Source organism: Streptopelia decaocto (assembly GCF_964273445.1).
Source record: "Streptopelia decaocto genome assembly, chromosome: 10".
Classification (NCBI taxonomy): Eukaryota; Metazoa; Chordata; class Aves; order Columbiformes; family Columbidae; genus Streptopelia; species Streptopelia decaocto.
The window spans coordinates 1,742,459-1,764,056 of record NC_138665.1 but is presented as its reverse complement, the minus strand read 5'-3'; the positions used below and the strand labels follow the sequence as shown (position 1 = coordinate 1,764,056).

General features: G+C 48.4%; 1 protein-coding gene across 1 annotated transcript in view; it reads right to left on the bottom strand.

Moving 5' to 3' along the window:
* Positions 1-1,939: 1,939 nt before the first annotated feature.
* The window catches only part of LOC309444303 (uncharacterized protein), a 31,212-nt gene continuing 11,553 nt past the window's right edge, over positions 1,940-21,598 (bottom strand). Inside the window, exons 2-4 of the mRNA XM_082062000.1 lie at positions 16,878-16,934; positions 12,088-12,210; positions 1,940-2,506 (exon numbers count right to left, since the gene is read on the bottom strand). Coding sequence (XP_081918126.1) covers positions 2,016-2,506; positions 12,088-12,145 — 549 coding nt within the window. The 5' untranslated portion in view covers positions 12,146-12,210; positions 16,878-16,934 and the 3' untranslated portion in view covers positions 1,940-2,015. The remainder of the gene's footprint in view (positions 2,507-12,087; positions 12,211-16,877; positions 16,935-21,598) is intronic.

Sequence of the window (21,598 nt, the reverse complement as noted above, 5' to 3'; positions counted from 1 at the left end):
CTTCAGTGCGAGAGGCTGTGATCTCCAAGGCACAAGTCTTGGGGAAAATAGGCTGAGATGGCAACTTCCTTCAGTTGCCAGATCAGCTGCAGGGATGCTGCGCAGCTGGTTTTAGCACCAGCAATGTCTTCTGTGGCTCTTTCTGTGGAAGTGCCTCCAGCGCAGCGATGGACAGGCTCCAGATCTGATGGCCTTTGGCTCAGACCCTTCCCATGACGCTTTTGCTCTTACAAGCTCCATGTCTGTCCGTCTCCTGGGAACTGAAAGGCCTGTTCAGGGGATGATGTGGTTCCTCCCCCTTCGTGGAGCCTTTTGCTGGCTGACAGCTTTTCCCTGGTGTTATCTTGTGCTCCTCTGGCTCTTCACGTTCCTGTAAACACTTCCCCAGCGTGGCTGCATATAAAAGGAAGAAGAATGTGGATCTGACCTCTCCATCCACTCCCCAAGGGGCCAAGCAACTCCTCTCTCCTGGCAGAGCCTCACCACAGCAAACCCTTAGGAGGTTTTTTGTTTTGTTTGTTTTCATTTAAGCGGAAAAAAGATTATTTGCCATCTGAGGAGCTGCTTGGAGATCACAGTCGCAGCATGAGGTAGTTTCTCTGGGATGTGCAGGGATTTCCCTGAACTGTCGCTGGAGCCATGGCCAGGAATTGGGGGTGAGGAAAGCTGCTGTCTGCAGAGCAATGGACTTCTCTGACCTGCTGGGGGACAAGGCACGTGCTGGGGTGGTGGGATGCAGGATGGGGGGGACAGTCTCTTGGGGCTCCCATGGGTGACAGGGAACAGTCTGAGGAGCATTGTTACAGCTCAGGTCAGCCAAGGTCTGTATTCTGCTATTTACCTTCCTTGGTCCTGTCAGGACCTTGAAACACACTGTTTCTGGTTGCTGGGACCAAAGCTACTGTTGACTATCACAGCCCCAGCTGGGTCTTTTCCACTATCCAGCTGTGCATCCCCCAGTAGGCTTATCCAGCACCTCCATCATGAAGTTATCCATGAAACACCCCAGGGACCATTTGCATCCTGACCTGTTGTCCTTCCCGCAGGTATCAGGGAGGCTGAAGCCTGCCATAGGATCAGTTTGTCACTCAGAGGCTTCCTCGAGTTGTTTAAAGGCTTTGTGCCCTTCCTCACCCTCATGGAGTGGTCTGTAACATGCCCCCACCCCAAAGTCACCCTCCCACCCCCTCCTCTGATCCTGACCCACAGGTGAATCACTCAGAGGGTGACTGATCCTGTGGAGGAGCCCCATACCTCTGAGCTGCTCCCATTCTCCTTTCAAGGTGGGGCTCCTTGGTCATCGGGGCAATGTTGGCTGGCTTGGCCATGGCTTCCTGGGGCAGCACCCTCCCTCTCACTGGCTCATTTCTGTCTGCAGGCCCAAACGCAACGTTGGGCAGTGTTCAAGTGTTTGTGTAAGAACAGGAAGATAGCTGCAAAACATCATGACCTCTCACGAAAAGAAGGTTTTGCTGAATCCATTTGCAAACATTACAGACAGAGGAGTTTTGGCAAGAACATAGGGGAGTCAGATATACAACTTCCATTAATTTCAGAAGAACTGAATGTTTAAAGCACTTGTACAGTTTTGAACAGCTAAGTTCTAACATCTGCACCAAAGAGATGAGGAGCCTGGAATTAATTTTCAACACCAACTATATTTTATTACTTGAAACACCAGGAAGATTCATTCTCATAGATGTGGGAACTTCTGCTGCACGGTACCTCTGGCCCTGAACATTCACTCTGGGCCTCCTTCCTTTTTCTATGCCCCTCCACCCGTGATTATGCCACTTAGGACATCATACATCCTTCCCAATGCCCACAGCAAGGAGCACGCTGTTGTGGGTACAGACTTGTAACCCTTTTGACTGCTGGGTGGGTTTAATGAGCAACCTACACTCCCCATTTTGGGAGCATGGGTAGTGTATGCCACCTGCTACCCGAGGACATTGGTGGAGACACTCAACGGACTGGAGGACATCCTCCCCCGGGATGGGGGACGGGGTGTCCCCTCACAGCTGGTATTTCTTCAGCAGATCGCTCTGCCACTGCCTCTTCTTGTTGGGAAAGGCAACAGGGATCTTGATCTTGCGGAACTCCTCAATGCACTTCCCCAGCTCGGACTCCAGCGCCCGTCTCTCCTCGCTCACCGCCGCGGCGGGGCTGACCTCCACCCCATTCTCCTTCACCGCTGCTTGGTCGCTGTTTCTCCTCTGCCCTGTCTGCTTCACCTCCTCCAGCTTCTTCAGGGACTTGGAGAAGTCCAGGGTGTTGGGGCGGGCTGGACACTCCTCAGGGGCTTCTGGCCATGGCAGTGAGTCGGTGGGGCTGGGATCCTTGGCCTCTGACTGGGGGTCTCTGCCTGGCAGGGTCTCATCCGTGTCTGGAGCTGGCCTGGGCTCACTGCAGCTGCCAGAGGTTGCAACGTTGTCCCCACTGGTGGGGCTGGCTGGGTCCTGCCTCGTCTTGTAGCTTTGATTTGGCTCCTCTGGGTCACCATGGGCTGGGGAAGGAAAGCAGAGAGCGGTGTGAGGAGCAGGAGCTTGCACAAGCCCCTGGTGACCCGCTGGACCGCGAGCAAGGCTGGGGTGCAGCCAGGCTGGGGGTGCGGGTTGCTCGGCTCTGTTGGGCATGGGGCAATCCCAGCGGAGTCCCTGCGGGGTGCCCAAATGGGCAGGGAGAGCCGAGCCACCACCTTGGTGAGCCCTTCTCCAAGCCTTGGGTTGGCTGAGCCCTGGGCCCAGCCCCAGGTGGGGTTGGGTGGTCCTGGGAAGCTTATGGGCTTCCCATGGTCTGTGGTTTGGTCTGCAGTGGTGCGAGAACGGTGCAGACAAGAAACCTGAGATGCAAAGAGGCCTGAGATGGAAGAAGCAATTGCTCAGCCTCCCGCAGACCTCAGGCAGGGCTTGCACACACTTTTGTTTGTTAATGACAGTGGAAAACGAGCAGTGACTCTGCATGGGCAACAGCCACTCTGTCTCAATTACCAGCTGCCAGGGAAAAATCAGTCGGTGAGAAAAGTGAATGGAAACTGCTAGGAAAGCATTGAGCAGAGGGCCTCCCTGCCCCCCTCCTCAGGTTTGCAAAGAAAGATCTGTGTTTACAGCTGAACCTGGACAAGTGTTTGCTGATACCCGTGTCTGGTGTGGACAGGAAGGTGAGAGGGGTCTTCACCCAGTCCAGCAGACCTGTCCCACACACCCCTCCTCAAGGCACGCTGTCACCTCTGGCGCTGTCCCAACAGCCACGACCAAAGCTGGTTTGGGGATGAAACACCCAAGTGATGCAGAAGAAGCTGGAGATGTGTCTGTGGGGCTCTGGAGGTGCCGTGGGCATGGGACAGGCCCAGTGGTGGGACAGCAGAAGTGTCCTCAGGTGTCTGAGGGCTCTGAGCACACGGTGGGTTCAGGTCTGTGCTTGCCAGACCCTGCTCCACAGCTGGCAGAGACATTCTCACAATTTGGCTGTTTTAGCAGGAATTTGTTTTGAAAGTGTATTTTTCTTTTCCCCTTAAAGTTCCTGTTTTTCTAAATATCGTTGGCAGCAACACGGGCCTTCCTGCTCTTTAAAAGCTTTGGGAAGGGAGGCGTGTTTCTTGTCATTGTTTTCATTTGCACAGCTGTTTTTTTGTTGGATAGGACACTCGGAGACTTTCTTCCCATCACAATAACAAGATTTGTTATTCTGAGTGGTGGTATTAACCTGGCAGTGGTTTTCATTGCTTCTTTTCAAGACACTTAAAAAAAAAAAAAGTTTGTTGTACAGCTCTAATCACACCAGTGCCTCTCATTTAATGCTCTGGAGTTTCCAGCCCTTCACCTATACCCACCTCTGTACTGCTGGGGCTGTACATTTGCCCTTGCATTCGAAACACTCCGGTTGTCACAGCCAATGTGAATTGCAAAAGTGCTGTTACGTGGGGTTTTATAGGGAGTGATTGCCATTGGGCCATGAATTATCTTGACCCCTTTCCCCTCCTCATGTTGTAGTTTTCTATGTAGGACTTTGCACACGGGAGCGCGCAGGACTGAGCAGACACCATGAGTAACCAACATTTAGGCAGCTGATAAGTATTGCCCAGTAATGCACCTGACCATGCACCTGACCATTTAATGCTGCAACATCCGCCCTGCCCAGATGTGCTACAGTCTTTGCTATTAACATGTGAAAGCAATCAAAAGGGAGTTTGAATCCTGTTCAAAAGTATAGATATACTATAGCAAAAGCAGCAGTCTGGGAGAGGCCATCCTGGTGACACCCACCTTGCTTCTCCTGGGGGAGTTTTCTGTCCCTTTTCTCTCTTGGTTTGTTCTTCTCCTTTTCTTATCCCTTAAGGCGCTTTTTGCTATCAGAGCCCTCAGTGGTGGCTCCATGAGCAGGTCTCTGGGTGGGAATTCTGCACGGGGGACCTGATGCAGGGAGGACCCCAGCGCAGCTGAGGTTGCTTCAGGGTGCACCCACCAAACCCCTGTGCAAAACCACTGCTCCACTTCTCAAAAACAAAGAGCTCTGAAAACAGAGATTTTTTCTCTAAAATGTCTGAATTCCTGACCCGCTGGGATTTTTTTTTTTAAGTACATCTGCTAGCAGACATATGAAACAGGGTATAAAGTATTTCTATTTTAAATTCCTAATCCTACACTTTGCCCCCATGGAAGCAGAGAATGTCAAGGTGGATTTTCATTTTCCTTGAAAACTTTTTGCAGGGATAGAGGTGTTTTTTGGGTTTTTTCCCCCCTCTTCCTTCCTCTTTTTTTTTTGACATTTACTTGAACAGTTCCAGCACTGAAATTACTAGAGGTGGAAAGCACAAATGTCATCCATCACAGCAGAAACCTTGAAGGCTGGATTTTCTTCAGCAAATCTCTCCAGGAAGTTACAAGGATGTATCTTTGCCCCGAATTCTTTGAGTGATGGAATAAAGTCTCTAAGTTCTTATACTGTTTTAATAATCTTATCTGCGAGGCTCACAGCTGCACTTGTGAAATGGGGAGCCGAGGCATGGGGAACATAAGCTGATGCACCCAAATTCATACAAGAGGCCTATGGCTTAGCTGGAGACTGAATTAAAATCTCTTCAGTTCTTCCCTGGTATCTTAGTTCCTGCAACATCCAGTGACTGTAACTGGCATGGTATAGCATTTTTTTTTCTAAAGCTTTCAACACATTTTACATCACATTATTCACATTTGAGGCACAGAGAAGTGGAATAACTTGTTAAGGTCACCAGGCTGAGAACAAATCCAAGTCACCTCGGTGCTGCTCCTGCACACTCTCTGCACCAGACCATGCTGGTTTCCTTTGCATGGTCTGGCCAGGCTACAAACCTGTAACCTCCACACTCGTGCAATCTCTCTGCTCCTGCTATGTTCCCATAGTATTATCTATAATATCTGGGTCTGCTGAGCTTGGGAAGAGCAGGACAATGGTGTAGACCCCCACTGAAAAATCCCTTTCTAGAGCAGAATTTTGCCAGGGCATAATTTCTTTGCTTTGGAACTGCCAAGCAGGTGATCTTCAGGCCATTCCTGTGCTTCTCCAGTGCATGGTCCCCCATGTCAGTGCACAACTTGGTCCAGATTTTTGCAGGTACCAGCTGAGCAATTCTGCTAATTTAGGTATGATGAGGTCATTTAGGCCATCTCTAGGTAGCCAGGGGACTTTGCATAATGGAGCTAGTGACTTTTAACGACTTGTCTTTGGAAATACTCATTAATTGGCCATAACAATTTACTTACGTTTGCTCTATCTTGTTCGCCAAGGGCATGTTATCTCAGCCTATTCTGGCTGGTTCTCAGACTAACATCTGTAGAAATGATCTTGCAGTCCCTGAGAAATGCAGACCTCAGCAGGTATTTATTTTATCCCCATATGGTGCTGAAACACGTGATTCCTCCCGGCCAAGCAACCTGGCCAAGCATCAGAGCACACAAGTTCACCTGCACGGGCACATGTGTTTCCAAACACCAAAGAACTGGAGGGGAACCAAAAGCAACGTGAATTTGCAGAAGTTCTGTGAGGAAAGTTGGCTCCACCTTGGAATTTGCAGGATCCAACGACAGGCAGATGTCAAGGGGCAGAGGTTCATCTTGGCCACCCTTCTACACTGGCCAGATATTCCATGACTGGTGCAAGATACTTAGGTCTATGGATCTGTGCTTAACCCTGTCTATGAGACCAGAGTTTTTCTGACCCCAACTAAAAGGTTGGGGTGTGCTATTAGGACAAGTGTGTGTTTTCTTTCTGTGTGCTAGTGATTTCAAGAGTGTGGAGTCCCTTCTGGCTAAAGTCTGACCTGGACCAAACGTGACGATGAATGCTCTGGACTCTGAGGCAGTTGAGGTCTTCCAGGATATTTCCTTGCCATTACTCTCTGCAGCTTTGGACAAATAACTTCATTTTCCCTTAGGCTAAGATTCCCTCACTTTGGTGTGTCTTGTCAGTGAGAGCCTCTGTGGGGCCAGCCCGTGTCTGGCAATACCAGGGTATAGCTCCTGAGATGATCCTAGGACACTTCACAGCTCTTCCAAGCGCACCTCACAGCTACTGAATTGGGAAAAAAAGATCTGTTACGTAGACTGATTTTCTCATTGTTTTTTAATTTTCTTGGACTTTGCTTCCCCTGTGATGCTTCTGTCTGCTTTAGAGCATCAATTACAGTGCAGAAATGACACTTTGGTGGCAGCCCCATGGTGCTGATAGATGTCCTGCTGGGTGCAATTAACGGGCTCCAGCTCATGATTTGCAGGGAGAAGCACACGCTGTCCCAACCCCTTGCTGCTTTTTTGATAGCATTTTGTTTTTCCTGAGTGCTTGACAGGGAGACGAGCTCACCATGTGCCAGGAGCCAGGGATGGGGCTCAAACTGTTGGGTTTGCTTCTCTTCATCAGAGTTTCCAGACAATGAGGGTTGTGGTGAGGTCCTCACATGCGCAGGTCAAGAATGGTTCATTCCTGGGGTGCTTCCCCAGCCAAATGGTGGATCTTCAGCACAGGCTGCATTGGCCTCAAAGATAGCTTTTCCTTTCCAGCTATTTGCTGCAGATACCCACATTTCCCTCAAACAGAAAAGGAGATTTTGTCCCAAACAAAAGCATTCTTTGGTCCGTATCAGGCAGCCAAGCAGAGAGCTGGATATCAGAGGAAAACCTGCACCATGAGCAGAAGCAAAGCTTTGTGCATCTCAGATCATTTCTATGCCTTGGCTTTATTTCAATAATTCTTTTTCTTCCAGTTTTTAAATGAAAAAAAAGTGCAACAACGTATTGCTTGGGGTCAAACAGGAATGTCTCAGTTCCTTTACAAGCTTATTTAACTCCTTTCCAGCCTCTTAAATTTAGGGTGTTGTGGCACAAATATGAGTAACACTTTCAAAACAAGGGCTGGAAGAGCATGTTTAGTTTGTGTATGTGTGTGTGTGTGTGCAGGGGAGCAGGGACCTAAATGATTCACTTCAACCCAAGTTTTGCTTGCCCCAAAACTGTACAGAAAACAGATTTTACTCTTTGTCCAAAATGCTGGTACTGATGGGGAACTTGGAGTGTGTCCAGAAAGCAGGTGTTGATGGAAATAATTGCGGATTTTATACGTAAGAGAAACTTCCCCGGGAGGTGCCAGCCGGTGTCTGCCTTGAGTTGTGTGATGGTCAGGGATGGTCACCACAGGCTGGGTGGTCACCAGGATGCACAGGGTGTATCCACAATTCGCCCATGCCCAGTGCAAAGCAGCCGCTTCTGTACAAGCTCCTAGATCCCGTCAGTCTCAGGTTTATTGAAAAGTCAAGCTGAGCCTGAAAACTGGTGTCTGCTCTCCTGTTTGGCTCTATTTCCCCTTATTTTATCAAAGAAGGACAAGGCTCAACATAAATAAATATATTTGACCCAATCTGCCCACAGCAGTACACTCTATTCCCAAGAGCCTCAGTTACACCAGTTACACCAGCAAAGGTTGTTGCTCAATCTGCAGCATCAGTGACTGTTGTGAATGGATTAACTGCTATGGCAACCCTGGCAGGACCTGGAAGTGCCAGGACCAGGACAGACAAACAGCCTTTAGTTTTCAACTTCCCTGCTAAAACCCAAGGTCCTCTCCACGCCCTGTGGAGCAACATGCATATATTTATCAGCACAGGCATTGCTTTTGCTTTGCATGCTCTAAAAATGTCTGTTTAATGGCATTAATCCAGCTGGTGGATAGCAGCAGGAGCTTCATGTGCGGCCGTGCCATGGTGCTTTGCTCTCAGGCCGGTACCCAGGCCCTGCCATGCAGCTCTGGTGATGCCCATGAGCGCTGAGCTGCATCCCTTGGCAGAAAGTACCAAGCTCAGCAGAAAGCACCAGCTAGGCTGGATACCTGTGATATGAAGGCACAGAGAGTGGCTTGAGCCCAAAGCTCGTTGTTTGGGTGGCAGAACTAGCTTGACTCTCCCTTGCTGCTATTCTTATAATCCATTCCTGCTGTTGTGGCAGGAAAAAAACCTAAACAGCAAGGGGCATCTCTTGAAAAACCCAACCTTTCAGCCTTGAAAAAATAATCCAGATTTTTTTCCTGTCATTCAGGTTGTTTTTTACTGTCAGGAGGAGGCAAAGTAGGTTCAGGAATAATGGATTTCAGTGGGTTTTTTGTTTTGTTTTCTGAGTGCTGACTGAAGCATGAGCTTCTGTCCTTGGAGGGAAGGCCCAGCTCTCAAAGGTGGAGGAAAGCTGGTCAGTGGTATCAGCTGGTGTTGGTACCACGTGTGCCATGGATGGTTGATGCCCAGCAGCAGCCTTAGGTGGACAGTAGGTCTGTTCCTGCATGCCTCTCAGGTGATAAAGACATTAAGAATAGCTTGGGAAGTGTATAAATGACAGAGATGGGCTAAAAAATGTCACCCTTTTCACCTCCTGTGGTCATGAAGGTCACAACTTCACCTCTTGCAAGGATGTTTAGCTTGGAGAATCATGGTACCGGGCAGTGTGGTTGCAGGAAACAAAATACCCTTAAGAGCATTCCTCTAAATAAAATAAGCATTGCTGAGTGCTTGTGAATATATACACACATGGCAGGAACGGGTGCAATGTGGAAATGCCTCTAACCTGCAAAGCTATGCAGGGGAGAAATGCAGACAGCCCAGGAGCGTGTGCATACGAATGCTGTGTTCTTCAGACCTTTTTTGCATTTAAATCAGTCTGTCTGCCACGAATCACAGGTGCATATCTAACTCCAGCCACCTTTTGTTATACGTGACTTCTGTCAGTACCCAGGGTCTGTTTGGAGACGGAACAAACACCACAAAGGGTGTGTTTCTGCAGTTAATTCAGGACCGAGCCCTTGCTGTGATCTAAATCAAGCCCTCACCACTCTCTAAGCCCCTCAGTGAAGGCTGACACGATATCCATCAGCAGGCTAATTGCTGTTCCCAATTTAATCTCCTACTTCCTCGTATTTCCCGTTCCCGGAGCTGCAGACACCGCCAGGCGCTGCGTGCCTCCGTGGCCTTAATCACACAGAGCCTTTCAGCTCCACCCCTGAGAAATCGCTTATGTTTCCCAAACATATCTTTTCTGCTGTTGTTTGAGAAGGTTACGAGCTCTGCTGTCGGTTTTAAGCAAGGACTCCTGCGCAGTGTGGATCTGTGCAGTCCAAATATTCTTTCTTCCTTGTTCATAAGCAGTGGGTATTCAGCCAAATATAATGTCACTGGTTAATTTAGCACCTGCACTAGGCTGTTTCAATTCTGCACGCCTGGAGAAGGTGGGGGAAGAAGCAGCAAATTCAGACTCCGTGAGGGTCTCCCAACTCTCTCTGCCTTTGCAGGCTCTGGTAGGCAGCAGCTTTGCCTTCCCCTGGTGCAAGGATGTCCCAGGTCCTTGCAAAGTCCTTCCTGAGAGCAGCGTATGCATGCAGTCTGCTGGAGCAGTTGCTGTGGAGGAACTGTGATATGTCTTCTAAAGCACGGCCAGCTGAGGGGTGGTGAATAAGTACAGGACGGACAGCAGTTTTATTGGACCAAGACTTGGCGTGATTGCTTCATTTGATCATTCTTTTTGAGTGCAGTGACTCCAGCTTTATGGCAAGGATGGGAATTATAACACATTTCATTTTGGCAAAGCAGAACGAGTTCAGACACGAGAGGTCAAATTCCGGTGATGGTGCAGAGCCAGGCCCTCAGATGTCGGACGCTGCTGGAACTGAAGCCAATGGAGTGATTCTGATTTACATCAGCAGAACATCTGGCCCAGGGCAGGCGTTTCAATACCATGCGAAGCAAAAGCAGCTTTCACTGGTCACTTCTTATCAAGCCAATCAATATTGGGTAAGACCCACCGGTTTCTTGGCCAGAATTACTCATCAAGACTGTGTATGGCAAATGCTTTACAAGAGGTGCTGCTCCGCTCAGCCTAAGCTGCCTCCCCAGCTCAGAGGCCACAGGGCACAGCAGCAGCAAGGGAAAAGCCACCCCTGTGCTGAGCCCTTCAGGCTGGAAGAGGCCAGGAAGTTTTTCCAAGGGCATAGATTAATATTGGGAATGTCTACGTGGAGCAAACCACCGCTAAACCCCAAATGGATGTTGCAGTGTGAGTTATTGCATCAGTTATTATCACTCCTCTTGGTGCCCTTAAAGAATTGCCAGGTTTCTCTCACAGCTGAAATATTTCTTAACTTTGCTCTAGCTTCAGCATGTACTTAAAAGAGGGATCAGGTTACTCCTGACAGTCACTGGCAGACTTTGAGGGTGTCTAATCTTCTTAGGCCACCTATTTCTATCTGGGGTGAATTTGTCCCCAGCCACAGAAGATCATCACTGGACGTGCCCCTGAGGTGGGATGACAGAGCTCTGCCTGCATCCACAGCTTTGAAAAGATATTGAGGAGATCAGTTGTGCAAATGAAAAAAATGAAGCACGGAAATTGTTTGGCATTGATATCTGGGGGAAAAAATGGATTCTTGGGTTCTCCTAGTCATTGGCTGTAACATCGTGAAAGGACATTAGGTCTTATATGGTTAGAAGACCCAGAAATGAATGTCTACCAGTCAGGTTTCTGCTTTGCTGGGTTCCCTCTAAATGAGCAAACAAAAACCATGTGAATCCAGCAAAGCAGCAGGTCCCCACACTGGGATTTGTATCTTCATGTCTCTTGTTAGGAACTTATAACAAATAGGTGTTTTTACTTTCTCCAGCGTCAGGGAATGGCAGAGCTTGTCTTGTAGTTCCTCAGGAGCAGATCAAGTGTGCTCATGTATGAAAGAACGATTAGTGAGCGCTTGCCATTCTGTTTTTGGAAAGATCTAAATGCTTGCAACCAGAAGACATGATTCAGCCCTTTCATCTGCTCTCTGCCATGCCATGCACAGTGGGAAACTGAGCTGTGGAAGCAGGCTGTTATGGGAAATTTGGGCATGGGAGAGCCTATAGCACCCCAGTGTTGACTTATGACTTATTTAGATATATAGCAAGTACGCAACAGTACAGGCTCATGTGGGGAGAGGGGTGACTTGGAAGGCCCACCTTGCCCAGGGCTGATGCTCATGAGTGGAGGTCTCACACTGCCTGGACCAGGTGCTGCCCTGCCACCCTCCAGTGACAAAGCCGAGCATTAGGATCAAGGGGGCTAAACCAGAGCACCCCAGGCTGCATAGCGGGGTGAAAGCAGGCTGTGATGAAACCCATGAATCCTGCATACACGAAACCTCAAGCCCTCATCCCACCTTCCCCTGCTGATGGAAAGATGCTTTATTAGTGGTGCAGAGCCAGTCACAGTTCCTCCAGAAGAGACAGCCCTTACTGTGCCATCTGCCCCTCTCCAGCAGGTTCTCCATCTTGGGGTGTCCTCCCTGAGCTACATGCAAGCCAACATGTCTTTGACTCCAAGCCTTAGCCCAGCTTGCCACTGGCATAATGAATCAGGAGCAAATCAGCTCATTTGGGGTGAAGGAATGAGATACGACGGGAGGAGGGAGAGACCATGACATGGGGCTGGCAGGAACACGCACCCCTATTGAGTGCCTGTTGCTAAGGGCAGGTCCATCAAGATGACCAGCGTGTGGCTCTGCATGGTGTGACTGCAGGCACCCGGGACAGCAAACCGACATGTTTCTCACCTGGAAGAGCTTCTGTCGTGTCTGTCTTGAGGTCCAGGATGGGCTCAGAAGAAGACATCTGTTTTTTCGGGCTGTGCTCTGTTTCTGAAGGCTGGGGAACAGGCAGGTTAAGCCAGGAGCTACCTAAAAAAATCAAAATGCAAAGAAGAAACTTAGAAGAGAAGTGATGCACCAGGAGTGTCAGAAGGGGCCAGGGTGGCATGTGGTGACCACACTTCACTCCTGGTTGTCCCCAGAGTCTAAAGCACCTCCCCAAGCACCACGCTGGGTGCCCAGGGTGTGGAGTGGTCTGGATAACATCTGCTGTGATCCTCCCCAGTGCCTCCTGGTCCCTTCTTAGGGTGCTTTTACAGCTTTGGGCAGTGCCTGTGACCACCTCTCACAGCATCCCACCATGTATTGCTATTCTTCCTCCTTTATCTTTGAAGCTCTTCTGCCTCTTTCCTAACCCTTTATATCGCTGGATTTCAAGATATTGCTTCATATATACTGACTTTGCAAACTGTGGAAATAGTTTGTCCTAAAAGTGTTTATCCTAAGTGTTTATCCTAAGTGTTTATCCTAAACTTAGTGCTCCAGCTCTTCCTTCTTTTTCTTTCCTGACATTTCTATGCAGAGACTTAAATTTGCCATATAGCACAGATATAGCTTTGGACCTAAGTGTATTTCCTGCCTCTACAAGGGATTTTTCCTCTCCATGACTGAGGCTCAGAGCTGGCTCATCCTGTTGGCGCGCAGTGCCAAAAATCCAGGCTGCTTCATTTACACTTGCTCTGCCTACAACGGTGGCTGCTACCCCTGCAGAAAGTGCTTGTGTGGGGTAGATCTGTTAGAAATGCCTCCTAGATTATTTGGGATTGGCATCCCTGGGCTACTCACATATGTGTCCGGAGGCTGTTGCGTGCACTGTGGGTGCGAGGTCAGTGGGACTTGGACCTGTGAATGCACACATAGCCCTGTGCATGGTCCACCATGCACTCTCATCCTCATAGGTCCCCTGCAAACATATATAGGATGCAGGAAAAACAGGTTGAATCTGGTGTTAGCATCTGTTCTTGCCTGCATCCCACTTCCTGCAGCTGCACAGGCCAGAGGCACATGTGAGTAATCACATTCCTGTCCCTACTTTCTCCCCCGTTTCCCACGTGTCCACATGCTGCATGTGTGACAGATAGACATGCCCTTGCTCTGATTTAAATATTTCAGTGCTAAATACCCCACAGAAGCGTTCACACACTGCTGTGTATCCAGCACAGGGCACAACACCTCCATGACCAAGCCAGGTCGCCTAGGTACAGCCGCTGTGTCCAGAAATCCCCACCAGTGCTCTTCATAACTCCATTTTCACACACTTTAAGCTGCTGCTCATCTTCAGGGCAGATATCTCCACTCTTTGAAACCCACATGCTGAGAATCACCATCAAACAGCTGATAACCAAATTTAGACCAGAACTTATGCTTTCCACTGACCCGAGGTGGCGATTTCATGTGCCCCATTGGGAACAAAGCCTGAGCCCTCCCTTTCCCAAAGCTGTATCACTGCTTGCCCCATGGACACGACAGCCAAGTGGAGCTTTCTCACTGGACAGCCGCTGGGTCTGGCGTGCAGGTAAAACCCTTGAAGCACAAAGCCCTCCACAGGCTGTCCTGCAGTGCAGCCATCACTGCTCTTGCAGAGGGAGAAGCAGCGTTTGGCCAAGGTCACCCTGATTTGGGGTGCAACCAGAGCGTGCTCCACCTTGGCATGGGAAGCAGTGGAACTGGGTGCCCCAGCCTCTGGAAGACTGTCAGTTGAGCAGCTTTCTATGGCTTGTGGTTGCCAGAAGCCAGGACATCGGGGACCGCTCTTGCAGACAACCTGGCCATGCTTGACCTCCACGATCCAGCACCCATGGGCCAGAATAAGATGCAGCATCCAGGAGAGGGCAGCAGAATCCCAGCATGCTCCTGCCTTTTGCCACCATCATTAATTGTGGTTTCTGAGCATCAATTCCTGACTCTTTCCTAAGCTGTAAACATGGCCTTCTACTTCCCATAGCAATGATCTTTATCCAGATACTGGCAAAGTCTTTGGGGTCACTATCGGTCTATAAAGGTTTTTAATGAATATCCCAGAGTAGCTATCTTTGCACCCAGTTAAGCAGAGGGACTATCTGCAGTCCCAAATTGACATCTGGAGGAGGAAGTATGAGCCAAATTCATGCCATGGGGCATGGCAAACCCTTTTGGGAGCTGTGTGGGATGAACAGGGCAGAACTCAGCCACCCAGCAGCCGTGCTGAGTGATCTCCTTTGCTGGCAGACCGGTCCCCTCTCTCCTGAGGTTACAGATGCCCTCGATCGTAGGGCACAGGGAACTGCAGCCATTGCCTCTGTAAGCTGCAAGGGGACAATGGTTTTGCACTAAGGTCCTGGCACACAGGTGGAGGAGGAAAGAGTTTTTGATGGAGCAAGAACTGCACCGCTGAGGCTCCATCACTGCATTTCAACAGCTGAGGTTCCCCAGGTACCTTCCGAACACCTGCCCAGCATCCAGCAGAGCTCCAGCAGGGCCCTGCCGCTGGGTTTCTGCTTCCACACGCTGTCACGCAGCAGATGAGAGTGGCTGTGCAAACCAGTGCTTATTAAAGATTTAGAAGGCAAGCTGTCAGCACTGCTGCTAAAGATGGGCTTTTCCTCTTATAGCTCTATCCCTCTCTAATACTAATAGGATTGGAAGGAAGAGGAGAAACGGCGGCGTGCCGACCAGCTGACGGTGCGTGTTTTTTCCTTGCAAAGGTTTTGCACGCCTTGGAGGATCTTTCTATCAGTTTGCTCATCTTCCAGCACCCTTCCTTGGTTCTTTGGGGTTTTGGGTGAATCCCTCAGGCTCTGCAAGGGGAGGTGGTGCAGCCTGGGAGCAGAGACACAGGGGAGAAACAGCTCAGTCCCGGCTGCTCCTCCTCCTGACACCTCCAACAAGGGAAATGGAACTGGCAGAGGGGCCTGTGCTCTGCATCCCCTGCCAGAACTGCATTAACCCTCATTTGCTTTAAAATTACAGCTGGCCAATAGCTGGAGTTTCCATTTCTGCAAGGATTTTTTGGGATCGGAAGCCTGGATTTGGACCAGGCTGGAACAAACACAACGGGTTTCATCTTTCTCCGCAAAGGACAATGCTAAAATCAAAATGCATGCCAGCATCACTTCTTGAGCTATTAAACATTCTTTTTTAGTGATGCATCTTATAAAACATTTCAAAAAGGCATTTTGACATGATGCATACTGCTTAAATGTGTAATTTCCTTCTAAATTTGAGCAAAACTAGACCAGTTTTAGGATATAGCTAAGGTTAAATCTATGGCAATAGAGAGCTGTTTCATCCCAGTTTTTCTTTCCAGTTCTAGTTACTCTCTCATTCTTCCCTTTGGTTAAATTAATTAAGTTTGTGAATCACTCAGATCAATTGGTGTTGAAGGACATAGTATAAGTAGTTTTGCTTAATTGCCTGGAGGCAAAGGTGAGGTAGCAGACTCCATGTCTTCTTCATAAATAGTTTGTTGCTGTTGTTGTTTGGTTGGTTTGTGTTTGTTTGTTTGTTTGTTGGGTTTTTTTTTAAATTTATTTTATTATTATTACAATTGTTATTATTTTCAAGGAGTCAGCAGTGAGGATAACTGGCAAACCCTCCACCTTGTGTCCCTGGAATCAGACTCTGTGTCCTTCAGGGATTCCTGTGCTCTTCACATCCTCCTCCTGGGTGCCAGGAATTCTCCCATTTCCACTGTCACTCTGTACCTGGACCTGCCCTTGGGTCCAACTGAGCACCCCATCCTTATGCTACGGGTCCAGCCCATATGTGCAAATACATCTCTTCAGCCAGAGCAGACAGCAAAGGCATCATTATCTCTTTCCAGCAGTCAGACACAGAGAAATGAAGAAATTTGCAGAGAACTAAACCCACCTCACCCCAAAAAAGAAACAAAGCCTACAGCCTGCAAAGTCTTCCTCCCACTTCACCTTTCTCCCACCCTTTGCACTTTTTCCTGCTCACAGTTTGAGGCCAAGATATTGCTCATCGGATAATCTGCCAGAGCCTAATCCAGACCTGGGAAGCCTCCATTCCGCATTACAGATGCAGTTTACCCCTTTCCATTTCCTTTCTGGAGCATTAAGTCCTTTGGGCAATGACTATTTGTGGTTCTGCACAACGGCCTTTCCCAAAAGCTGAGGAATGCAGAATAAAACATGCCTGTGTAGCGCCGGGAGCCACGTACAAGCTGAACAGTGCAAGGGGGAAGCTGTGCTCTCACTGCGATACAGCATCCTTCAAACCTCCTGTTGGCCAGCATCTCCATGCATGTACATGCTCACTGGAGCATCTTATTAAAAGACCCCCACTCTAATGTTAAAGGCTTGTATGAGAGGTGGCTGTCTGCCCTTCCTGCCTCCTCTCCAGCTAACCCAGCCCTGAGCACCTTTCGAAGAGACTAAAACTCAGGATTTGGGAAGACTTCGAAGTCCGCACTGAAATGTGTTAGCTCAGCTCCACTTCCGATCTCCAACCCAGTTTGTCCAACAAACCTGACAGCTTAGATGATATCCTAAGAGTTTGGTGAAGGGACTGAAGCCACCAAGGAGGCTTTCATGGCCAGTGAGACCAACACTGGGAATCACAAGTAGCCTAAAGACACTACAGAATCTCAAATCCTCGAGATGCCTCCATGCACAGACAGACCTGAACTCCCATCTTCACCCGCACCCTCACCCACTCCCAGGCTTGCCCTGGGACATCCCTTGTGATGTATTTACCTGGAAGGCTGCAGTGCCTGGACAGCTGCCTGTAGAGTTGGCCTCGTACAACAGGACCTAGAAACAAAGGAGAAAGTGTGGGTCTGGCTCTCTGCTCCACGTGACAACTTTCTGGTGACCTCTCACACCCATTTGGGAGGGATGCAAGGAAAGAAAAAGAGTGTTGTGGTCCCATCCCATGGAAAACTATTTCCAGGGAATTTCCCTTGAATGTGCCCCATGAACCCAGGCAGGTTTTACGGCACATGACACATGGTCTTCTTTTGAAATGTCCCTGGTAGGTGCCCTGCTGCACCCCTCCAAAGCATTTCATGCCTTTTGGAAGTAGAGAGTAAGCTGACATCCCCCTTAATCCAGGAAAACATTTACCAGCTCAAACCCATGGCACTATTTCAGCTAAAGATGCCCTTGCACTGGCAGGAACCAGCCAGTTTTTAAGGGAAGATGTTTTGCAAAGATGTCCCATGGGTGCAGGGGTCAATGGGCCAGAGGAAGAGATGAGGAAAACATCTGAGCAGACCAATGGAGTCCTCTTGCCTTTGGATGTCCCCCATGGTACTCCTAAGGGAGTCCAAGCCTGAGACTTCACAACAACCATGTCCCTACTCATGCTTTTTCCACCCAGAGGAGTGAAGGAACTGCCCTGTTGCTCCTTGGAAGCCTGAAGAATAACCCCTGGTTTTCATCCCTGAAATCCTGAGCTGTAGAGAGGTATAAACAACCTGTTTATTGCTTGCAGGGGAGGAGGGGAAGGTGTGGAGGACAGCATCAAATGGTTTGTTAATTCATTTGCTTTTGTTGTGGAAGAACAGTGGGCTGCAACAAGATATCTCTCCCTCTCTGGTTTTAGCTGGTTGCTATTGAAAAGAAATTTTCCCTAGAAACCCATTAATACAATGTGGAGAAGCAGGTTAAAATTCCACTTAATCTTGACATATTGTTCGAAAAGGAGAAATTAGAATATTTCGTTTAAAAGCTGCAGAACGAAATGCATTTTTCACATGTCAAAAAAAAAAGGGTTTTTCAGTACTATTTCCCATACTTTTTGATGAATTTGCAATTAGTCTTAATTAACCCCAACCCTGCATTTTTCAGCAAATAAATAGTTCACCTGAGCATGTTTGCAAAGATCCATTTAGGAATTGTAACTACTTCTGTAGGTAGCAAGCAAATTGAAATAATAATTAAAAACCGCCTGCGTGCTTCTAATACACTGGGAAAAAAAAATCCATTCATCTTATGTTAAGTCAACAGAATAGTGGATAATGGAGAAGAGTTAATACATTTTCCTGAGTGCTTTTTGATAAAGGCCGTCAAAGAGGCTTTTAAAGAAACTCAATTGCCAAAGGGGGATTGTGTAACTTCCACAATGTATTAAAAGCTTATTAAGAGACAGAGAAGAAGAAATGAAATCAAGAGTTCATTCTCAACGTATAAATAATACAATAATAGGACATCCCCGAGCGTCCATCTTAGGATGAAAGTCTTTTATTAACAATGCAAGGGGAAAAGGGTGAACAGTCAAGTGGAAAAAAATTTCAGGGAATAGAAAATAATATCAGCTGTCTGAGGTTCGGATAAGCTGCGAGGGGACCGGGTGCAGGTACACTAATGAAGAGCCTGCCAGCGGGTTAAATGAAATGGCAAGCAGTGAAAAGCAGTGCACATTATAAAACGTCGCTTGAAATTTTCCTACAGTGAGTTTTAAATCAGCCTTAGTGACTCAGGAGAGAGAATAAAAATATATAAGACCCCGTAGTAATGATGTGCAGAGGAAGAAATGCTGGCTCAGCAGCCAGAAGCAGCACAAGGAGTCGACTGCATTGGGCAGGGGGATAAGAAACCACAGAAAGGATAAAAAATGCCTTTAGGGAGTTGAGTAGTGCTCTAAGTTCACCCAGAGTCCTGGCCGCTTCTCCTCAGGACAGACAGACAGGATTAAAGTCTGCCCAAAGCCGTTCAGTGAAACTGTGAAAGGCGTAAAGGGAGTTTTACTATGAAGAGGGTGAGACCGGTGTAGTCAAGGCTAGAGAGGAAAGAAATAAGGAGAAAGCTGATGTGAGCATTGCCATCATCATCAAAACACGGGATTTTTACAGAAAGCCTCCTTTAAGGAAACCTCCCTTCCAAAATTAGTTTAGATAAGACTGAACATGATAAGAGACACAAACCTGCAGGGTATTGGGCACCACCCACCAGATGAAATTCTCCCAGAGTGGGGCCACTGAAACCCAGAGCAGGGGTTTCCCCCACCTTGGTCTGAAATGTCTCTGCCAGGCACTGTCACGGAGCTGGACACACGCTCTGCCCGCTCCTGCCTGCTAAATCCTCTCCTCCTGATCCTGTTTTCTAATGTAATAATTTACATTTTCAGTCTGCCCACGTGTCATTTCTAGATGGACCAGGGCGCTTAATCCCCGTTGGTTTATTCATTATTAGAAAGCTTTTCATTTTTCCTTTAACCTCATTCGGGTCTGCTTTGATTACAGAATACATCCAGTGCTGAGTTCATGTTTCTGAGAAAGGAGTGATAGTGAGGGCACGGTCATGCAGCCTGGAGGGAGATGGGCAGGAGGAGATGCCTGGGGAGGAAAAGGGACAGGTGATGGGTGGAAATGCTCCAGTGTCACATAACTGTGAGCAGCCAAACCCCACAGTCCAGCCTCTCCTGCCTCTGCCCATCCTCAGAGGTTCACTCTGCAAGGCATCTTTAGCAGGACCAGGGTCAAGACTGGGATGTTTTTTACCCCTGTTGTTTGTGGAAGAATTAATCAGAAGATTGCAGCCCACCAGGCTTTAAGGTTGAAGCTAAATCCCTATAAATCAGTGTCACTGAGCTCCCATCCACCGATTATTTAAATAATGGCTTGATTTTTTATTTTATTTTATTCTAGTCTTCACAAGGGAAAAAAAAAAAAGCTCTGGATTTTGTTTCAGATCAGATGTAAAATGACACGAAACACCAAACACAGCTTTGCTGGATTACATCTCCTTGCCAGCTATGCAGGCAGGCGAGAGCTGGCATGCAGGGACAAGCCAGCCTGGTAAACCCATGTGGGGTCACCAGGAGGAAAGACGAGGGAGGAGGACAAGCCTGTCGCTGTCTCCCCCTTTTAAAAATTCACATCAAAGCTGATTTCAGCCTTGTTGTGGCAGGCGAAGGGCAAAAAGATACTGCTGGCCATAGAGGGGTGTGTTTTTGGTGACCCTGTGGTGAGAAAGTACCTGGCTCAGAAGCAGGGACCCTCCTCCATTGCTCTTTCCCACCATATCCTATGGGCAGGAAAGGCTGGGGCTGACTGGCCAGTGGTGGGGTGCAGAAGATGCTGAGTGGAGGGGACATCACCACTGTCACATGCAGGGGACATCACCACTGTCACACACAGTTGAGCACTTGCAGACCGGGTTGTGGGTCTTAAGGGCTGGAAAGCCAGGACAATCTGGGTCTCCTTGAAGAGCTCATGAGCAGAGGCAACCCCACAAGCATGAGTTGTATTAGTTTGCTGGTAGCACCAAGAGCCTCGTTTGAGTGCTTTCGGTTGCCTGCTAGAGTCCTCCACCCTTTGTTTATAATTTGGCCACGTGTTTAAATTTTGGTGCTGTGCATATACCCCCGCAGCTCATTTCCTGTGGGAAGCCAAAAGAGATGCCAGTTCAGATAGGGCTGTGGGCTGATGAGAAGACCTGCTAGGCAGCAGCAGCAAGCAGGTGTGCTGGTAGGCACTGGCAGAGAAGAGGAAAATAAGGTGATGTAAACCAGATGTGAGATAAGGTTGAGGTGGGAAAGAGAGAGCAACATCCTCTCCTTGGTCACACTCACAGGGCTGTGGGGTGGTCTAACCCAGCAGGGTGACGGATGCAGGCAAAGAACATCCCTGCGTACACCCATCAACCCAGAGTGTGCTGAGAAAACATTTGCATTTTAACTGCTGGACTTATTGCTTCTCCTCTGTCAGGACTTATGCACAGCAGGATATTTATTCCAGGCTATGGCTGGATGCAGTGCCAACCCTTGTTGAAGTATTGGTGCTGCTTCTTGCCTTGGGACACAAAGGTCTGGCCCCTACTTTTATAGTCAATTATTTCAGGGGTCTGCCCAGGCAGTGGGAGAGGATGGCTGGATTAATCCTCCCTTTCTCAGCCCACAGACACAGGGTCCTAGGGAATCATCTCTGATGGATGTTTGTCTAACCTTAAATCTTCCAGGAAGGAGACACCAGCTCTCCCCCAGAGACCTCGCTGGTGCTGCATTACTGCTGTAGCAGATAGAGAGCTTTTAGTGATGTCCAACACAAACATTCGCTACACCCAATTAAGTGTTTCTGTTCTCAGCCTTTATGCAGCAACTTTACAGTACAATCAATTACCATCCATTTTATAATTAAACTTTGCCTGATGATGGACTGTTTTCACGTCTTCTGCTTTCCAGACTAAACAAACCCAGCTTCTTTAACATTTCCTAATAAGCCGTGGTTACTGAACCTCATCTTATTATTTGTGCTTCTCCTCTGAACTTCCTCCAGTTCATCAACATCCTTCTTAACCCGTCAGCCCAAAGCAGGCAGGGCGTTCCAGTCCCAGCATCAGGCTGAGAGGAACAACATACCCTGTGTCTCCTGCAAACACATCACTACCTGACACACATCTTTTCGGAAAGGCCCCCACCCTTCTGAACTCACACCCTTAAGCACTGGCAAGCCCTCCCAGCCCTGTGTGTTTTA